At 44.3% G+C, this 20733-nt stretch overlaps 2 protein-coding genes across 9 annotated transcripts in view; one reads left to right on the top strand and one right to left on the bottom strand.

Annotated features, from left to right (window-relative positions):
* The window catches only part of LOC106581048 (septin-4), a 70662-nt gene extending 60584 nt beyond the window's left edge, over positions 1 to 10078 (top strand). For 7 of the 8 annotated variants that reach the window (XM_014162739.2, XM_014162737.2, XM_014162738.2 and 4 more), the window contains 9 exons: positions 363 to 546; positions 639 to 762; positions 998 to 1132; positions 1864 to 1981; positions 2309 to 2410; positions 3637 to 3733; positions 4033 to 4195; positions 5317 to 5416; positions 7670 to 10078. In XM_014162739.2, the coding sequence (XP_014018214.1) occupies positions 450 to 546; positions 639 to 762; positions 998 to 1132; positions 1864 to 1981; positions 2309 to 2410; positions 3637 to 3733; positions 4033 to 4195; positions 5317 to 5416; positions 7670 to 7738 (1005 nt within the window). In that variant the 5' untranslated portion in view covers positions 363 to 449 and the 3' untranslated portion in view covers positions 7739 to 10078. The remainder of the gene's footprint in view (positions 1 to 362; positions 547 to 638; positions 763 to 997; positions 1133 to 1863; positions 1982 to 2308; positions 2411 to 3636; positions 3734 to 4032; positions 4196 to 5316; positions 5417 to 7669) is intronic. The other variant, XM_014162734.2, reaches the window with a different exon arrangement.
* A 103-nt stretch (positions 10079 to 10181) lies between these two features.
* LOC106581049 (max-binding protein MNT-like) overlaps positions 10182 to 20733 on the bottom strand; it is a 62543-nt gene continuing 51991 nt past the window's right edge. The window contains 2 exon segments of the mRNA XM_014162740.2: positions 10182 to 13343; positions 16355 to 16547. Coding sequence (XP_014018215.2) covers positions 12529 to 13343; positions 16355 to 16547 — 1008 coding nt within the window. The 3' untranslated portion in view covers positions 10182 to 12528.

Raw genomic sequence — 20733 nt, 5'->3', positions numbered from 1 at the left:
TATCAGTTCTCCAGTCCACATAGTATGTGCTTTAGCCTCAGAGGAGCACTAGCAGCAGGTTCAGGCCATTTCCAGTGATGTTTACTTGGGAACTTTGATTGTGTCTGACCGATGACTCAGTTTGTGGCTTTCGCTTTGAAATTGATGTTGGTCAAAGACAGTAGTGTGTTCTGGTGTGTTGACAATGGCTTCATTCAATACCCTACATCTGGTGAAACGGCTTTAAGTTTGAAAGACATGTATTTATGTGTGGTAGGTGTTAACTTTTTATTTGGAAAGATTACTGTAACTCGCAATGTGCCGCCACCAGAATTGAGCAGATTGTTTAAAATGGCGCCTCTTTGTTTCTCCTGCTTTCTTAGGACCAAGACAAGGAATACGTGGGATTTGCCACACTGCCAAACCAGGTGCACCGTAAGTCTGTCAAGAAGGGCTTTGACTTCACCCTGATGGTAGCGGGGGAGTCTGGTCTGGGCAAGTCCACCCTGGTCAACAGCCTCTTCCTCACAGACCTCTACAAGGACAGGAAGCTACTCAACGCTGAGGGTGAGGCGGCCATTTTGGTGTCTCATCTTCTGAATAAATGAATGCATGATATAAATGGCCAGCTGCTGAGGAAATGTCTGTTTTAACTCCAGAGCGGATCACTCAGACAGTGGAGATCACTAAACACACAGTGGACATTGAGGAGAAGGGCGTCAAGCTGAAGCTCACCATCGTAGACACCCCTGGCTTTGGAGACGCTGTCAATAACACTGAATGGTATATGTCAAACATCCTTCCTCCATAGGACTCTTCTTTGATGTCAGTTTGAGGTACAGTTGCAGTATGGCTCAGTATATAGTAGGAGAATGACTGTCTGCGATGCCTCAGTGCTGATGTCTCTCCCATCGCCCTAGCGTGAAGTCAGTGGGTTAGGGTTGGTTAGTTGTAGGGTGGCTGTCTCTGCAGTATTGCCTCAGTGCTGGTGTGTCTCTGTGTCTCCCCACCGCCCTAGCTGGAAGTCAGTGGCGGACTACATCGACCAGCAGTTTGAGCAGTACTTCAGGGACGAGAGTGGACTGAACAGGAAGAACATCCAGGATAACAGAGTCCACTGCTGCCTCTACTTCATCTCTCCCTTTGGACACGGGTACATCAGCTACGACATGTCGTCTCTGTCTCAATACTCTTTAAATGGAGTCCTTTCTTCTGTTGAGATAAACATATTGGCTGTGTCTCAATAGTCTTAGATTAGTTTCCTTTCCCCTTCTACCTTCCTTCCTTCACTTCCACTGATAGGGTTTCCACTATGCACCATGTTGGTTTGCACCATGTCCCATGCATTCTAAATGCATTGGGTTTCCCTGGAATCTAGAACCACCCTTGCTCTGCTGCCTCCAGGGAAATCTGCATCTCGGGCAGTGCTAAACGTTCAACGTTCTATCCATTTTGAGGGCAGATGCTACAGTACTAAACTTTCTCTCCAATCGTTGGGGTACATGCTGATGCGGTACTTTTATCTGACGGTCTGTTTCACACCGGTGTGTAAGTTGCACTGTCAGTAGCGTTGAAGCACTGCTGCAAACCTGTAATAAGGAGATAGCTCCCTCTGCTGACCACTATTGGATACTACTACTATCCTTGAAAATATGGGTTAATGAGGATTACCTTCATTTGGATTACCGTAATTATCCCTTTATCTCTTAACCATATCGAAGTTTTGTCAGTGTTGTCTATGTCCGTGTTTCCACATGTACAGTGTGTTTTGGTTGTTTTCTCAGTGTTGAGTTGTTGTCCCTAATTGTAAATTGCTCTGGTCATTTAGTCTGCTAAATTACAAAAAAATATATGTCATATCTTGTTGTCTTGTATCTGTCTCAGTCTGAGGCCTCTGGATGTGGAGTTTATGAAGGCCCTTCATGAGAAGGTCAACATTGTGCCCATCCTGGCCAAGGCAGACACACTCACACCCACCGAGGTCAAGAAAAAGAAATTCAAGGCAAGCCACTCTCTAACTCTGCTTGTCTGAATACCATGGGTGTGTACAAATAAGAAATGGACAGGGTTCATTGGTTTCTAAAAACATTTTGCTCCATCCTCAATCACAGGATTCCAAACAGTAGTTTATTGTTCTCCTCTTCTCTCTGTCCCTCCCTCCATCCTCTTCTCTCTGCCCCGCCCTCCATCCTCTTCTCTCTGCCCCGCCCTCCATCCTCTTCTCTCTGTCCCTCCCTCCATCCTCTTCTCTCTGTCCCTCCCTCCATCTTCTTCTCTCTGTCCCTCCCTCCATCTTCTTCTCTCTGTCCCTCCCTCCATCTTCCTGTAGATCCGAGAGGAGATCCAGCAGTATGGGATTAAGATCTACCAGTTCCCAGACTGTGACTCTGATGAGGATGAGGACTTCAAACAGCAGGATCAGGAGCTCAAGGTGAACCACATTTATCCAAACCTCACATCACTAGTTGAGGAAGTATGACAACATAAAGGACACTGGTCATCATAAGCAACCTGTCTGCAATACAGAAATACTGGGATAGGAAACCTAGATTAGAGATGATGTCCATACCCGTGTTATTATTGAGCACACAGCCTTGAATAGTTATCTGTTTGTGAATTATATTGATGTATGTGTGCCCTGGTGCACTAGAGGGCAGGCTGTGGCTGTGCATCCAGACCAGGCCTGAATGGCGTTTTGGTAGATAAATGGTGTCTCAGTCTCTCCCCCTCATAGAGCCGTGTCTGTGACCTCATGTGTCCTGACAGTGTGCTCTGTCCATTTCTAAGTAGACTCCAACACCATTGTTAAGTTTGCCAATGACACAACAGTAGTAGGCCTGATCACTGACAATGACGAGACAGCCTATAGGGAGGAGGTCAGAGACCTGGCCATGTGGTGTCAGGACAACAACTTCTCCCTCAACGTGATCAAGACAATGGAGATGATTGTGGACTACAGGAAAAGGAGGACAGAGAACGCCACCATTCTCATCGACGGGGCTGTAGTGGAGCAGGTTGAGCGCTTCAAGTTCCTTGGTGTCCACATCGCCAACAAACTAACATGGTCCAAGCACACCAAGACAGTCGTGAAGAGGGCATGACAACACCTTCCCCCCCCCCCAGGAGACTGAAAAGATTTGGCATGGGTCCTCAGATCCTCAAAAGGTTCTACAACTGCACCATTGAGAGCATCCTGACTGGTTGCATCACTACCTGATATGGCAACTGCTCGGCCTCCGACCGCAAGTCACTACAGAGTGTAGTGTGTACGGCCCAGTACATCACCAGGGCCAAGCTTCCTGCCATCCAGGACCTCTATACCAGGCGGTGTCAGAGGAAGGCCCAAAAATTGTCAGACTCCAGCCACCCTACTCATAGACTGTTCTCTCTGCTACCACACGCAAGCGGTACCCGAGTGCCAAATCTAGGTCCACTGCATTGTTAGTTAAGGGCTTGTAAGTAAGCATTCACTGTTGTATTCGGCGCATGTGACAAATAACATTTGATGAGAGAGAGAGAGAGAGAGGGAGAGAGAGAGAGAGAGATCTGCATTGCAGCATTTTCCGCATTCTGCATTACCTCATCTTAACCACAGATATATTCCCCCCACTTTGTACTTTATTCACCTCTTTTCCTACCCCTGTCTCCCTCCTCCAGGACAGTATACCGTTTGCCGTGATCGGCAGCAACACGGTGGTGGAGGCCAAAGGGAAGAGGGTCCGGGGTCGTCTCTACCCCTGGGGCATCGTGGAAGGTAACCCTGTTACACCATTATTATGTAGCTGTTGTGTGTGGGGGTCTTAATATGTTAGGGTTGAACTGGGATGTGGACATGAAGTTAGGGTTAGGGTTATAGTTGAGGTTAGGGTTGTACTGGGATGTGGACATGAAGCTAGGGTTAGGGTTATAGTTGACGTTAGGGTTGAACTGGGATGTGGACATGAAGTTAGGGTTATAGTTGAGGTTAGGGCTGGGGTTGAATCCGGGATGTGGCCCTGAAAGGTTTAGGGAAACACTGTCCTAACATAACACACACTCTGTTACTTTTGACAGTGGAGAACTCGGCACACTGTGACTTTGTGAAGCTGAGGAACATGTTGGTGAGGACACACATGCAGGACCTGAAGGATGTGACACGGGAGACCCACTATGAGAACTACAGGGCTCACTGCATCCAGAGCATGACCCGCATGGTGGTGAAGGAACGCAACCGCAAGTATGGACACACACACAGACCAGTATCTCACTCACCGTCGTGTTGTTTATAGCTTGGATCAGGTATCTTAATACTGCATGTATTGTTACTCATATACAAACATAATGTAGCTCAACTACAATTCACACTAACATACAGTACCAGTCAACAGTTTGGACACCTACTCAATACAGGGTTTTCTTCATTGTAGAATAATAGTGAAGACATCAAAACTATGAAATAACACATATGGAATCATGTAGTAACCAAAAAAGTGTTAAACAAATCAAAATAAATTACATTTTTGAGATTCTTCAAAGTAGCCACCCTTTGCCTTGATGACAGCTTTGGACACTCTTGGCATCCTCTCAACCAGCTTCATGAGGTAGTCACCTGGAATGCATTTCAATTAACAGGTGTGCCTTGTTAAAAGTTATTTTGTGGAATTTCTTTCCTCCTTAATGTGGTTCAGTCAATCAGTTGTGTTGTGACAAGGTAGGGGGGGTATAGAGAAGATAGCCCTATTTGGTAAAAGACAAAGTCTATATTATGGCAAGAACAGCTCAAATAAGCAAAGAGAAATGACAGTCCATGATTACTTTAAGACCTGAAGGTCAGTCAGTGCGGAAAATTTCAAGAACTTTGAAAGTTTCATCAAGTGCAGTCGCAAAAACCATCAAGCGCTGTGATGAAACTGGCTTTCATGAGGACCGCCACAGGAAAGGAAGACCCAGAGTTACCTCTGCTGCAGAGGATAAGTTTGTTGGAGTTACCAGCCTCAGAAATTACAGCCCAAATAAATGCTTCACAGAGTTCAAGTAACAGACCCATCGCAACATCAACTGTTCAGAGGAGACTCCGTGAATCAGGCCTTCAAGGCCGTCATCAAGGTGAAGGGTGGCTACTTTGAAGAATCTAAAATATATTTTGATTTGTTTTAACACTTTTTTTGGTTACTACATGATTCCATATGTGTTATTTCATAGTTTTGTTGTCTTCACTATTATTCTACAATATAAAGAAAAACATTTGAATGAGTAGGTGTTCTAACTTTTGACTGGTACTGAATAGTAACAAACTCTAACAAAATATACACCCACATACTGTCAACCATATTGTCTTTCTCCGTTCTACTCCCGTAGTAAACTGACCAGGGAGAGCGGCACAGACTTCCCCATCCCTGTGATACCTAGTACCACAGACACCGAGACGGAGAAGCTGATCCGAGAGAAAGATGAAGAGGTACAACGACGACACTCAGAGCACGAACCAGAGCACGAGCACAGTCACGATGAGCACTCAGACCGACCCCTAGAACCCCACTCTGACCCGGGCCTAGACCCAGGGCCTGAACCTGAGGCCTCTTGAGTCCTCCAGGCTGTCAATCATATTGTATATACATTCCATTAATACATGCAGGTGCCCCTGAAGACCCCAGTCAGGTGTGGTGATTCTGGTCTGAGGAAGGGTCAGGGGTGAGGGGTGACAGTTGGCCCCTACAGCAGCACCCCTAAAACAGCACCCAGCCATGAGGTGCACATGACCTGTAAGAGACGATTAGATCTGGGTACAAATAATGTTTTATATTCAAATACTATTTGAATCCAGGTCTGGCAGTAGAATATAATATGCCAGGTCGCGCTGCCTGGGTAGAGTAGTGTTGTAGATGGAAAGAAGCTCTCGTGTGGTTCTCTTCTCCCTGTTTGAGTCTGTCCCTGTTCAAAAGCACCATCGTGCCAATTTCATATAGTTATATTATTTATATACAGTATCAGTCAAAAGTTTGGACACCGACTCAATCAAGGGTTTTTATTTTTACTATTTTCTACATTGTAGAATAGTAGTGAAGACATCAAAACTATGAAATAACACATATGGAGTGCTGCATCAGATGACCTGTCCTCCACAATCACCTGACCTTAACCCAATTGAGATGGTTTGGGATGAGTTGGACTGCAGAGTAAAGGAAAAGTAGCAAACAAGTGCTTAGCATATGTGGGAACTCCTTCAAGACTGTTGGAAAAGCATTCCAGGTGAAGCTGGTTGAGAGAATGCCAAGAGTGTGCAAAGCTGTCATCAAGGCAAAGGCTGGCTGCTTTGAAGAACCTAAAATATTACATATTTTGATTTGTTTAATACTTTTTTGGTTACTACATGATTCCATATGTTTTATTTCATAGTTTTGATGTCTTCACTATTACTCTAAAATGTAGAAAATAGTAAAAATAAAGAAAAACCCTTGAATGAGTAGGTGTGTCCAAGCTTTTGACGGGTACTGTATATATTTTCTGATTAAAAGCTGATAACTTTAAAGAACCTTAACAATACTTTAACAAAAATACCCTAACCTGAGATTTGAACCTGATGCCTGAAGCCTACCCTGAGACCCACTTGTGCAGCTTGAGTTTTGGTGCAGATCTTCCATTGATATCAATACATAATTTACGCAAAAATAAAGTTAAGCTTGTGCATATCAAGCTAGGTTCCCCCCTGAATGACATGAGCCATTAAAAACATAATACATTTTTTTCTGCTATTTCCTCATTTTTTGTATGTAACCCTTCCCATTATTAAAACGTTGGAAACACAAAACTGTCACCATAATTTCATCCTATTTTGATATGTGTGTGGGATTGGGGGGATGCTATGAAGGGCAAATAATAGTGTTTCTGCAAGTGCCATATCTTTCACACTTATACTTCATATCACAGTATTGAATTATCAGGCTCTGTGTGTAGTAATTACTGAAATGAATGTGTATACCTGACTGAACACACACACAGTCACCAGCCTCAGTCACATGGTCTCCAGACAAAGTAGAATGGGGTGGCAAATCGTATCAATCAGTTGTCCTCCGCTGGCTTGTTAGTCATTGGATATGGCTTGGTCATTGGTGCAGTGATGTAGAAGTAATGGTCATGTTCCAGGCCACCTTCAGCCTGTCTTTCACTCATTGGACTACAACTGTATACATGACTGAACACACACGCATCCATCATCATCATCAGGTCACATGGTCTAAAGACGCAATAGACTGGGGTGGCAAATGGTATCGATCGGTTGTCTGTCAGCACTTCTGGCTTAGTTGTGTTTTGGATAGGGCTTGGTTATTGGTGCAGTCATGTGGAAGTAATGGTTGCGTTCCAGGCCACCTACATTGCAGTCATGAAATGTAGACAATCACTACTTCCGCATTTGTAGTGTTCTGAGACAATCAGATCTGTGTCAGATCTCTGCAAATGCAGAAGTAGTGTTTAGCATTATAGGAATCCATCAATATGACTTAATAATCTGATAGACTGGTATGGGGAATCCTATTGATCTGTTGTCACATAGCTGTCTTTGTTGTGATTGGATAGCGCTTGGTTATTGGTATGAGAGTTCCTAAAGCCTGTGAGCATCTCCCCAGTCCCTTTCGCATTCTGTGTTTTTTTTGTATTGCTTCATGTCCCGGGTGTTTCACTGACAGCGGCCTCTTGTCTCTTTTCTCCACAGTTGCGGCGAATGCAAGAGATGCTCACAAAGATCCAGGAACAGATGCACACGCAGAAGGAGGCCTATTAACCCAGGCTACTACTAGAACCCCTGTCCCTCTGTAAATGCAGGCCCCCTCTTTCCACTACTAGGGTGGGCACCCCTAGTACCACTCTACTCTAGTCCACAAACATTGTCTACTCCAGCTTATCCAACCTCAACAGCCACCACTCCTCATTTAGTCAATAACCCTCACTATCAGAGACTGATCCACGACCAGGCATGAGGTATTCACAGACAGGAGGTGGCATGGAGAGAATTTGCCTTCTCTTCCAACAACATGGAAGTCCTGTGTCTCCACACCTGTTGTGGAAACTCTAACGGTAACAACGGGCACTCCTGTCGAGTGCCATTTGTTGAGCACAACACCGGGCCGGACAGCACCGAGCTAACCACCTGCTTGTCCTTAAAGGGTTACGGCCGGGTCCTGCCTGCCCTCTTTCCACTCATAGTTTACCTGTGGTCTTGTCAAGATAACTTTTTGCCTTCCAGTTCATTGCTAACACTTCAATGTTCATTGATGTTTCTCCTTAGTGAACTCTAACCCTGACATTTTAAGGGGTAGACTGTAGGGAATGTGTTGTCCTGTCCCTCTGCTAGGTGTTTGAAAGTTTATCTCATAACAAATTTAGTTGTGTGGTCTTAACCACCCTAGACAAGGTCTGTTGTGAAGGAGGTTGGCCTGCCCAAATATTTTTTATTGTCATGCACAATTTTTCCCCAAGATAATTTTTTCAATGGTCATTTTCAATACTATAGATGGTCATACAGATAAAATGTGATACTTTTTTTTTACTACAATGTTACATTTGTAAATGTTTTTGTTACGGGATTGCAGCTATCACTTATTGCTTTTATTTGCATTGCTACACAGAATAGCGAGAAATTCCTTGTCGTGAAATGAGTCATTTTTTTCACCATTTTTATTTTTAATTTCAACAAATGTTACAGAAGTACTGTTGGGTGTTTTTTTTGACAAATGTATGTTAATAGGGCTAACTAATGTCCTTCACTCTCCCAATTCCAGCATGCTCAACCATGGGTTGTTCATTATTGTATTTTACTGAAAAGGAAACCCACTACTTTCAGTTCTGATATCTGTAATGAGAGTTTGCTGGAATATTGTTGACTTGCAGCTCTACAGGGTCGTCCTCAGGTAGTAGTAAAACGTTTTGCAGCGAAAATGAAAATGTGTGTTCTTAGACTGGGATACAATCCGATTATAGGCGTTGCGACTTTTAAAGGCAATTTCAGATTAAGCTGACATATGCAGCGTTTACGTGATGGGATCTCTGCGAACGCAGAGAACATTGCCTTTTAAAAGCCGCAGTGCAAAACCTGCGATCGCACAAAATCCTGGCTCAAATGGACAAGTTCCAGCATTAACTCCCATTTAATGTTTTTTTTCTCACTGAACATGATCCAAGAGGAGAAAATAGAAGCCTTGAGCTAACTATGTGCCAGCCAAGAGATGCTGGCCTGGGGACCAAGCAGACAGGACAAGGCCCTTATTCTGCCGGAGGTCAGGGGGCTAGAGAATGACAGGGTCACTTCAGTAAGGTGCCTGCTAGTTTGTGTGTATAGTGTCTGTTATAGAGGTGTCTGACGTAGCAGGCCTTCATTAATGGGTGATATTTTTCTTGATTATGTTTGTGGACATTAAGTTTTGAAGTACATTAGTATGAGTGGATGATTTTATAATAGAGAAATTGTAATTACTTATCATTTAGGTATTTTCCAATCCCATGTTTCCCCCCAAGAATTTTGGCTTTAAACACTTTTTTTTCATGAAGATGATGAATAGTTGTGCATATGTATTTATTTTCCTCAGGTGCAAATGTCAGAGTTCATTCACAAGGAACAAGTCATGAGACATAAAAATATACATTTGTTTGGATTATTAGTATCATGAGTGCCAGAAAAATTGATTGAAATAATCAGAATAAAATTTTATTTCACATTCCCTTTGTAAGCAACATTGGACCCTGATTATATTTGTTCAAGCCTCATCCATCAAAAGCTTAGAGATTCACCCACAGACCCAGTCCAAAATCACACTAGAACAAAAGTAGGAAATAAGATTGTTTGTTTTATAAGAATGTTGTCATACTACTTTTTCTGAATATATTTATGTAATAAATAACTTTGGCCAGGATTCAATCCGAGCGCAGATTGGCAACGCTCCAATAAAGGCATTTTCCCATTGAGCCAACATATGCAGCGTTTACCGTGAATGTGGGCTCTGAAAAAGTGTATTGTGGACAAAGCTCGCTCGGATTGAATCCAGCACTTTTATAAAGTCATTGAGGAAGAGAAAGGATGCAATGAATTGTAATACAATAATAAAGGAAGTAACATCTTGGCTCTCCATTCTAGCCATTTTCTACTACTCCTTTCTATTGCAATAGGGTGTTTAAGTGAGCCTACACACACCCTAAAAATGTAGATCAAATAAATTGACCAAAGCAAGAAGTTATAAATGTAATAAGATTTATTAAGTATCTTAAGCATTTTCCACTTATGCATTTAAATGATTTCTCTTTTTACATAATGGACAATTAGATCTAAACGTAGCCCAAAATGTACAGGCAATATAGAACTTCCACTTTCTCCATAGGGAAAACAAACGTTGTGGAAAGAACTCTGAAAGCTCTCCCGCGGTATACAGTACTGTACATGGTCACAGAAAACAGCTGGCATAGAAATCTACATATGAACCAAAATCACCAATCTACATGCAAAAACAGGCAAATCTTTAAAATACACTAAATCCATTATTGAATGTGTACATACATACTGTTCCATTCCACACTTTTTAAAAAATGTTGTGACTACCATGTCCATTCTTCCTCCCAAAGACAGACACACACATAAGAACATTCATTCAGATTAAGTGAAGAGGGACACAGTCAGGTGCTGTTTTTGCGAGTGCTATGTACAGTTGTAAACCAGTTTTGCTTTAATTGGGGTTATTAAGTAGCATATCAAAGTGCTAGAAGTTAAAAGTTGAATCTCAGCTACACAGGTCGTGTAATAGTGCAGTGGACGGCTAACATGAGAATCTAGATAGAGTTGATATACCAGATAATTCATATGGGTGGTGGAAAAAAAGAGGATAAAATGGCGTGACTGCCCGACCATGCCGTTTAACCCCAAACTGCCACATTCACTTCAATGCTCTACCATGACACTGCCGAAGGCCTTATTTAACAAGATCACTGCTGCAACACAAACAAGATATGCCTCACTATATAGCTACTTTATTACACATACATAGATACTCCAGGAGCAATTTACAGTGATTGTGCCTGCTATGGCTCCTGCTCTGCCATTAGTAAAAAATATATATATAAATCGCGGTAATATGTAGCCACTTGAGTATTGTAGTTTTACTCCTGTGTTAAACTGAGTGGTTCAGTTTTGGGAAAAGTCCTCACAGTTATACTTTACATCACCTGGTTCAGATGTGCATGGTGGAACTGGTAATGCCAACATTTGGGTTTGATTCCTGCTTGGGCCACACACACTGAATATATGTTATTACAAACTAGTACACTCAATCATTTTACATGCAGTTGTGGTTTACCACCACCAGGGGAAGCCTGTGGAACATGCAGTAATATGACAGCGCTGCAGTGGGAGAAGAATGGCCAGGCCGTGTTTTAGGTTTCACTTCACAGCCATGTGCCTGGGTAGTGGGAAGGGGAGGTCCCAGCAATCATGTCCTCAATGTGCTCCTTTATGGCGCTTAGTTGTTAGTGCATGTGCACACACACACACACACACACACACACACACACACACACTGATCCCATGCTGACGTGCCAACACCTACCAATCACACAGCCAGAGAGCCAGTCTCTCTGACCCCGATTCAGCGGTCTGAAATTGGACGCTTTGCCTTCTGGTCGCATCAAGGCCCGTATCCACAAAGTGTCTCAGAGTAGGAGTGCTTATCTAGTATCAGTTTAGACTAAAATCATAATGAATAAGATTATACGGGCAGATCCTGGATCAGCACAACTACTCAGGTGATTTGTGAATATAGGCCCTGGCCTCTGATAGCAGTGGTAGACTTCAGTTAAATCGAAAACCTTGGTGCTTTCATAATAGCAAATAGTGGCACCACCAGTCATTAGTAGTGTGGTTTGTAAATACTCTTGGCTGTGGAATACATGACCCTGTACCAGAAATATAAAAACCGGTCTTGAATGAAAATATGCAGGTCTGACTGCCTTGACATTGGATGACGTCCTTCTCTCACTATTAGCTACTGTTTTGCTTCTGGAAACGTGAACCAGGAGGAGGGCCAGACAGAGAACCTCTCCATGTGATTCTCTCCACTGCATCCTATACAATAACATCACACTCCATCAACATTACCATCCTGGACATCATACTCAGCCCAACAACATTGGCTGTCTTTCACCTCATAACCATTATACATATATATATATATTTTTTATTAATTTTTATAGTTTCTTTTTGGAATGTTTTGAGTTACTTCTTATTGGCAGCCGTAATGCATCAGGTTAGTTAATAATGCAGTTTGTGAATCATCAGTGAATATGAGGACTTGCGTCCAGTATGAAGACGTTTACATTTGTTTGTCAGTACAGTAGTCCTGGTGCCTGCCTCACTCTGGGCCTGCTTCAGTCGCCCTGGGCTCTGAGTCTGGGCTGGTTCCTGTCCGGCTGGTCTGCTCTGAGGCCGATGGTCTCCAGATCTGGAGGTCTGTCTCCGACTTCAGCCTGACTCTGGCCACCTCAGGGTGGGTGTGGCCAGTTCATGTAACTTGGTTCTCAGGCTAGCGTCAGAGATCAGGCTAGCTTCAGAGTGCTAACGGGGAATGAAGGCATGGTCACCATAGTTACAGGGTTCAGCAGCTGTTGGTGATGTGTCACCACCTGGGCACCAACTGCCGTCTGCTTTCCCATGATGGTGGTTGTGCCCTGGCTGGGGGCAGTACCATTGACCTGGGCGAGAGTATGGGTGATGTGGCCCACCATGGCTGGCTGGGTGACAGCCACAGACTGGGGGTAGATGGTGGGTAGATGGTGCTGGCCCAGGTGGGTAACAGGGTGGATGGGGATGTCTCCGATGGGCTGGTGGTGGTGCCCTGGGGCCAGCTGCATGGGGGCTGAGGAGGAGGGAGCTAGATGGGTGATGTGCTTGGCTCCTCCAGATGAAGCCTGGATGACGTGGTTGACGGCCTGGATGACAGAGGCGTGGGAAGCAGAGGCGTGGGCAATGACTGTGGGCTGGAGGCTGGGGGCCTTTACCATGTGAGTATGAGCGTGGGCGGTCACTACGTGTGTGTGAGCGGGGAAGAGGGTGCTAGGGGAGGTTACGATGTGTGTGTGAGACGATAGGAGGGCCTGGATAGGGGTGGTGGTGATGTTGGATGCTGTGGTTGAGAATGTAGCCGAGACAGCCAGGGCTGACAGCGGGTGGGGGTACGTTTGGGCCTTGTGTTGGCTGGAGATGTGTTGGGTGAGGATGGAGGTGGTGGGGGTTATGGAAGTGGGGGTCACAGTCTTGTACAACTCGGGTTGCATGGCTTGTTGAGGCACGGTGGGTAAGGCTGCTGGAACATTCTCCTCATCCATGTCGTCATCCATGATGTCTTCACCCTCTGTGTTAGACAGAAAGAACACATTAACTTTACGCTAGATAACGTCGCAGATATGATCGCTTTGCACATTCTTAAAACACTGTGTAGGAACTAATGTTGGTCTTTCTATAAACAGTGTGACATTGGGATCAACATTTCAAAATGGTTTGAAACAATAATAACAACAAGGATTTTCATGAAGTTCTACATGTGTACTTAGAGGAATGAAAGTGAATATGCGCAAATTGGCCCATAACTCCACCTATACAACAGCCTAGGTCTAGTTCTATACAACCTTTAAACAGGGTTTATACAGACACTGGCAAGTCAAATTCAAGGACTTTCAGGGACTTTTTCCAAGTAATTAATTGCAGTTGATCAAGAACCTCAAATGGTATACATATATAGCCTTCCCTGTAGCTCAGTTGGTAGAGCGTGGTGTTTGCAACACCAGGGTTGTGGGTTCGATTCCCACGGGGGGCCAGCAAAAAAATTATGAAATTGTATGAAATGTATGCATTCACTACTGTAAGTCGCTCTGGATAAGAGCGTCTGCTAAATGACAAAAATGTAAATGTATACAATTTTATAAATGCATAGAATTGTAATTATAGGGTCTAATATAGAACTATATAGCTATGGTCCCCCTTATATCTTAAACCAGTTAAATGTAACCGAAAATGTAATCTACATAATCCCCAAAGGGAATTATTTATCATGAGGGCCATAAACAATAACTAGTAATGCTGCATACTCTAAGAAAGGTTCAAATCTCACCTTTCTGGTATTTTTTTTAAATAAATTGCTGAGGTAGTCACTTTTGAAGAAGTTTAAGTACAAATATGAAAATAAATGTAAACTCAGCAACAAAAGAAACATCCTCTCACTGTCAACTGAGTTTATTTTCAGCAAACTTATATTTACACGTTTTTTATGAACATAAGATTCAACAGACAAACTGAACAAGTTCCACAGACATGTGACTAACAGAAATGGAATAATGTGTCCCTGAACAAATGTAATGTAAATAATGTGTCCCTAAACCAAAGCATGTTGTTGTCATACCTTGTACATAGACTGCTTACAGTGTAAGGAAACCAATGCCATTGTAATTTTGGTGAACTATCCCTTTAACTGGTCAAGAAATACACCCATGCTAATGTAAAGCGTAAATCAAAAGTAACAGTCAGTATCTGGTGTGGCCACCAGCTGCATTAAGTACTGCAGTGCATCTCCTCCTCATGGACTGCACCACATTTGCCAGTTCTTGCTGTGAGATGTTACCCCACTCTTCCACCAAGGCACCTGCAAGTTCCCGGACATTTCTGGAGGGAATGGCCCTAGTCCTCACCCTCTGATCCAACAGGTCCCAGACATGCTCAATGGGATTGAGATCCGGGCTCTTCGCTGGCCATGGCAGAACACCGACATTCCTGTCTTGCAGGAAATCAGCCATACTGCTCGTTCTGTGCGTGGTGGCATTGTCATACTGGAGGGTCATGTCAGGATGAGCCTGCAGGAAGGGTACCATATGAGGGAGGAGTATGTCTTCCCTGTAACACACAGCGTTGAGACTGCCTGCAATGACAACAAGCTCAGTCCGATGATGCTGTGACACACTGCCCCCAGACCATGACGGACCCTCCACCTCAACCCTGCTCCAGAGTACAGGCCTCAGTGTAACGCTCTTACTTTGATGATAAACACGAATCCGACCACGAGATAAAACCACGACTTGTCAGTGAATAACACTTTCTGCCAGTCCTGTCTGGTCCAGCAACGGTGGGTTTATGCCCATAGGCGACATTGTTGCCGGTGATGTCTGGTGAGGACCTGCCTTACAACAGGCCCAGAAGCCCTCAGTCCAGCCTCTCTCAGCCTATTGCGGACAGTCTGAGCACTGATGGAGGGATTGTGCGTTCCTGGTGTAACTCGGGCAGTTGTTGTTGCCATCCTGTACCTGTCCCGCAGGTGAGATGTTCTGATGTACCGATCCTGTACAGGTGTTGTTATACGTGGTCTGCCACTGCGAGGCATCTCACATTGCAATTTATTTCCCTGGCCACATTTGCAGTCCTCAGGCATGCTGCAAAGGAGGCATAAGGCACATTCATGCAGATGAGCAGGGACCCTGGGAATCTTTCTTTTGGTGTTTTTCAGAGTCAGTAGAAAGGCCTCTTCAGTGTCCTAAGTTCTCTTAACTGTGACCTTAAGACACGAACAGCTTACAGATGGTAGACAATTAACGACCGTTCAATAGGTGCATGTTCATTAATTGTTTATGGTTCATTCAACAAGCATGGGAAACAGTGTTTAAACCCTTTACAATGAAGATCTGTGAAGTTATTTGGATTTTTACAAATTATTTTTTGAAAGACAGGGTCTTGAAAAAAGGGACTTTTTTAAAATTTATTTATTTTTACAAAGAAAAACTGTTTGAATAAGGCTTGAAATGACTTGCTTTCTACATATAGTATATTCTAATTATAAAAACAACTATCTATAAGATTTCACCTTAACTGTAAAATACATTTTCTAACGGTCTCTTGAGCAAAGCGTCTGCCCCCATCGCTGTGAACTTCACAGAGCTCTAGTTTGGCTTCCTGATCTCGTCTTTCATCTCATATTAAAATTGTGTCCGTCTATGACAAACATTGTTTAAAATGATTTTATTACTGGCTCTAAATCGATCTCGGATCGCACCAGCGACAAAACCCCTCTCTCCTGCTGCACTATGACGTAAGGATTCCAGGCATATGCGTTGTTAGTGGCTGTGATGTAGGGTTCAGCAAGGAGTTGGACAGTCAGAAGAGCGAATTAAATACTAGGAGGGACATCCCAGCTTCAAGTGGTGTCAGATTTCACATCCTGCTTCACACAAGCAAAAGAGACCTACTCCTGTGTCGGTGAGAATCAGGGTTATCGTTCAATGCAAGCCATTTTTGATCTATGGTGTCCATAGATCTATTTTTAAGCAAAACGGTTTTCTTAATTAATGTGATTGCTTGGTTAAATCGATTGATTGAGCGTACCTGAGGCAGTAGAGGTAGAAGCCTGGTCGTCTTCTGGTTGAACCGTCTGTCTGAGAACACGGTCGATCTCCATGACATTCATCCATTGGCTCAGCTCGTTCTTCAGCTCAGCCAATCGCTGCTGAGTAGCGATTTTCTCCCGCGCCAGTCTCTCCATCTCATGCTCGTACTCCTTCTCCTTGCGCTTCAACGTCTGTAAGACACAGGAAGAGAGGAAATCGATCAGTACAGTTTGAACACACACCCATTTATAAATGGGGAAATCAAATATTTCAGAGAGAGCCCGAATTCTGCAATTTGATTATAATAAAACTTTGAATTGAAGTTTCACGTTCCACACAAGTTCTTCAATAGAACCAGTGATAGGCCGTCATTGTTTAAGAATTTGTTCTTAACGGACTTGCCTAGTTAAAAAAAAATAAAAAAATTGTCTGGATTCTATTCCAGGTGTAATTGGTCCTCAATGTGTACATTGAGTTTACCTAGTCATAATTAAAATCATACATACCAATGTCATAAACCTCCCCATTTGTGTTCATGTAAAGTAAAAGCTGCTATCCAGACCTGGGTTGTTTTAGCAACAGCCGCGGGACCACATGCATAAACCATTTATCTCTTCTAATCAACTTGACAAACAAGCCACCCCTTAGTGTATTCGTTATGCTGTTCACTTCCTTGTCTGTGACAGTACATCAAACAACCAATGATAACACCAACACTATTTCCTGACCCCATGGTCTCTACTTCATCTGTCAATGTTGAGACAGAGACAGGGCAATATACACACTCTGACCAAGAGATCCTTCTCTCTCCCTGTACAGAAACATGTTATATTACTGTCAAAACGACACCACGGCCACATCCTGAGTGTTTACAACAGTGGATAGATAATGTTTCTTCAGAAGGTCATTGCTGCATCTACTTCACTTCCACGGTAGGCTGAGCTGGATTCCAGAGGAGCAGAGGACAAGCCCCTCTGGGAACACTAACTAATACTCTCGGAGTGTAGCACTACTGTTGTTAGACGCAAGCATCAACATCCTCTTAGAGACTGCTTGGGTATGCCTCCTTATGTGGGCCCCTCCAGTTTTCCTCTTTGCTCGCCTTGCTAGTCCCCACAAATGTTCTTTCTAAACCACATGGACACTCATTTACTACTCTAAAAGCATTACTCACGACCATTTCACAGGACTGACAGCAGTCTAAAATAAAGTCTTGGGAGAACCATTTCCATGTCTGTTGCTTCCTTTGACTGGACAAGCAGAAGCAACAGACATTAACCTACACCAGCAGCATGACCTGGCAGGCAGCATGACCTGGCAGGCAGCATGACTGTGTGAAAGGAAGAACAGACACAGAGAGACCTGGATAGAGGGAGGTGCTGGGCAGTGGCTCTCTGACCCAGTTTCTTTTCCTGGTCAGCTGACAAAGGCCTGACAAAACAGGCTGTAGTGGGTGGGGCAGGTCTGTACGGAGGGAGAGCAGCAGGCACAGAGAGATTATACTGTCGGTCTGCCTGGGAGACAGAAAACAACTAGGAAGAACACCATGATGGAGTCTGCCAGGACAAGAAACCTTTACATTGACTTTATGAGAGACATAAACACTGAGTTTCATTCCCCCTCTTCCAGTGAGTATTGCCCAATCGACTATGTTCCAGAAGACCATGGAATCACAACTAGCCAATCAGGACGAAGCTAAGAAGACTAGAATCACGACAAGGCTAACAAGGCTGGACTCATCTATGACTCAGAGCCATAAAGCTGTGTGCTCACAGACCTGGACTTCCTGTATCTGTGTATAATGTAGCTGTGTGTGTGAGACTAGGTACACATACTACATTTGTACAATTGCTATACAGTATGGAAGTATAAACAGATGTAAGGCCAATTGCGGGTCTTCAACCAAGATTAGATAAGATGCTCTGCTGTGCTGTCACTCACACAAGCCCAGGCCCCTCACACAAGCCCAGGCCCCTCACACAAGCCCAGGCCCCTCACACAAGCCCAGGCCCCTCACACAAGCATGCACACTGAAACACAACCCCAACCCTATGACCTGTCTAAATCTACATTCGTGAACTGCTCCTTACCTTGGAGGGCAGAAAGGAGATGTGTGTGTGATAACACTATGCAGCCTATAGGACAGGAGAGGTGTGCGTGTGTGTATATATATGAGACGAGACTGTTCTGCAGTCTAAAGCTAAAGAAGATCAGATCTGTCATTCTGTCTTGATTTAAATGTTAGGGTAGAGCTAAAACGATTAAGACAGCCAATCTGGTGTTGTTTAAGGCTCTATCAGTCCAGTAGAAGGCGTACTGCTGCAGACTCCCCTGACTGGCTGGTGGTGAGTCACCTATGGTCCTAGACAGACCCCAGAGGTAGGTGTGTCTGTGCCCGTCTCATCCAGCCGGTTTGGGTGGTCTTTACCACCAACATAACTATATGAATAATGACAGCACTCTGCTCCAATCAGACCGCCCCCCTCGTTTTGTTGTCACGGCAACAGCTGAAAACCACCATTGTTTCCATGGCAACATGTCAGGTGATAAGCAGCACACTGTCCCAGTGCGTCAGTTGTACAGCGGTAGAATATTAAAAAAGGCATCAGAAACGTACATCGGCGACCAAATAAACAATGCTATAACAAGGTTAAAAAAACAATAGAACGCAGTCATAAAGCCAACGCTGTAACAGGGAGACAGTCATATGTGAATGCAAGTGTGGGGGCATGTCTTTTGCAAGCATGCTCATGAACACACGGTGGAATTCTGGGCCTAGTGCTATGACTCATACAGCCAGAGAGAGACAGAGTGAGCGCCCGCGAGAAAGATGCTGCATGTACTACTCACTGCTCTACAAACACCCACTGAACTCGCTCTGGTACAACGACTATGGCCCCACCTCTGTCGCTACACCATCTAGTAGCTAGCTGCTTCTAGCCATTAATACACCTCCATCTGCTTGCTATACTAGCCTTAGTTGCCATTCGTATGCACTTGGCTGTTCAATACTGTCCTTGGAGAAAGTCAAAACACTCTGCAAGGCAAGCTGTACTACCACCGTAGTCTACACAAGCAAGGATATCTGCCCCAGCCCCCATTCAAGAACAGAGAACACACAGCAACAGCTAGGGTGAGACAAGCCAAGAACAGCAGATGGATACTACAGAACACATGACAGAGAAAGCATGGGCGCATCTCTTCGGTATCAGCCTGTACTGATCCACCTACTACTACAGCGCATTCGGAAAGTATTCAGACCACTTGACTTTTTCCACACAATACCCCATAATGAAGAAGCAAAAAAACTGGTTTAGACATTCTTGCAAGTGTTAAAAAAAAAAACTGAAATATCACGTTTACAAAAGTACTCAGACCCTTTACTCAGTACTTTGTTGAAGCACCTTTGGCAGCGATTACAGCCTCGAGTCTTCATGGGTATGACGCTACAAGCTTGGCACACCTGTATTTGGGGAGTTTCTCCCAGTCTTCTCTGCAGATCCTCTCAAGCTCTGTCAAGTTAGATTGGAAGCGTTGCTGCACAGCTATTGATCGGGTTCAAGTCCAGGCTTTGGCTGGGCCACTCAAGGTCATTGAGACTTGTCCTGAAGTCATTCCTGCGTTGTCTTGGCTGTGTGCTTAGGGTCGTTGTCCTGTTGGAAGGTGAACCGTCGCCCAGTCAGGTCCTGAGCGCTCTGGAGCAGATTTTCATCAAGTATCTCTGTACTTTGCTTCGTTCATCTTTCCCCTCGATCCGGACTAGTCTCCCGGTCGCTGAAAAACATTGCTATTGGCCAGGTGATGAGCGGTGCCTGGTTTCCTCCAGACATGACGCTTGGTATTCAGGCCAAAAAGTTCAGACATCAGCATCTTGTTTCTCGTGGTTATATTGCTTTAGGTGCCTTTTGGAAAACTCCAAGCGGGCTGTCATGTGCCTTTTACATCTGACCTGATTGGTGGAGTGCTGCAGAGATAGTAGTCCTTTGGAAGGTTCTCCCATCTCCACATCGGAATTCTGGAGCTCTGTCAGAGTGACCATCAGGTTCTTGTTCACCTACCTGACCAAGGCCCTTCACCGATTGCTCAGTTTTGGGCCGGGGGGGCAGCTCTAGGAAGAGTCTTGGTGGTTTCAAACTTCTTCCATTTAAGAATGATGGAGGCCAGTGTGTTCTTGGGGACCTTCAATGCTGCAGAATTTTGTTGGTACCCTTCAACAGGATAATGACCCAACACACCTCTAGGCTGTGTAAGGGCTATTTGACCAAGAAGGATCATATGACCTGGTCTCCACAAATCAACCAAACTCAACCCAATTGAGATGGTTTGGGATGAGTTGAGTTGGACCGCAGAGTGAAGGAAAAGCAGCCAACAAGTGCT

This window comes from Salmo salar, chromosome ssa20 (assembly GCF_905237065.1).
Source record: "Salmo salar chromosome ssa20, Ssal_v3.1, whole genome shotgun sequence".
NCBI classification, from domain to species: Eukaryota; Metazoa; Chordata; class Actinopteri; order Salmoniformes; family Salmonidae; genus Salmo; species Salmo salar.
The sequence above is the reverse complement of the archived record's forward strand: the minus strand, read 5'-3'. Positions and strand labels throughout refer to the sequence as shown.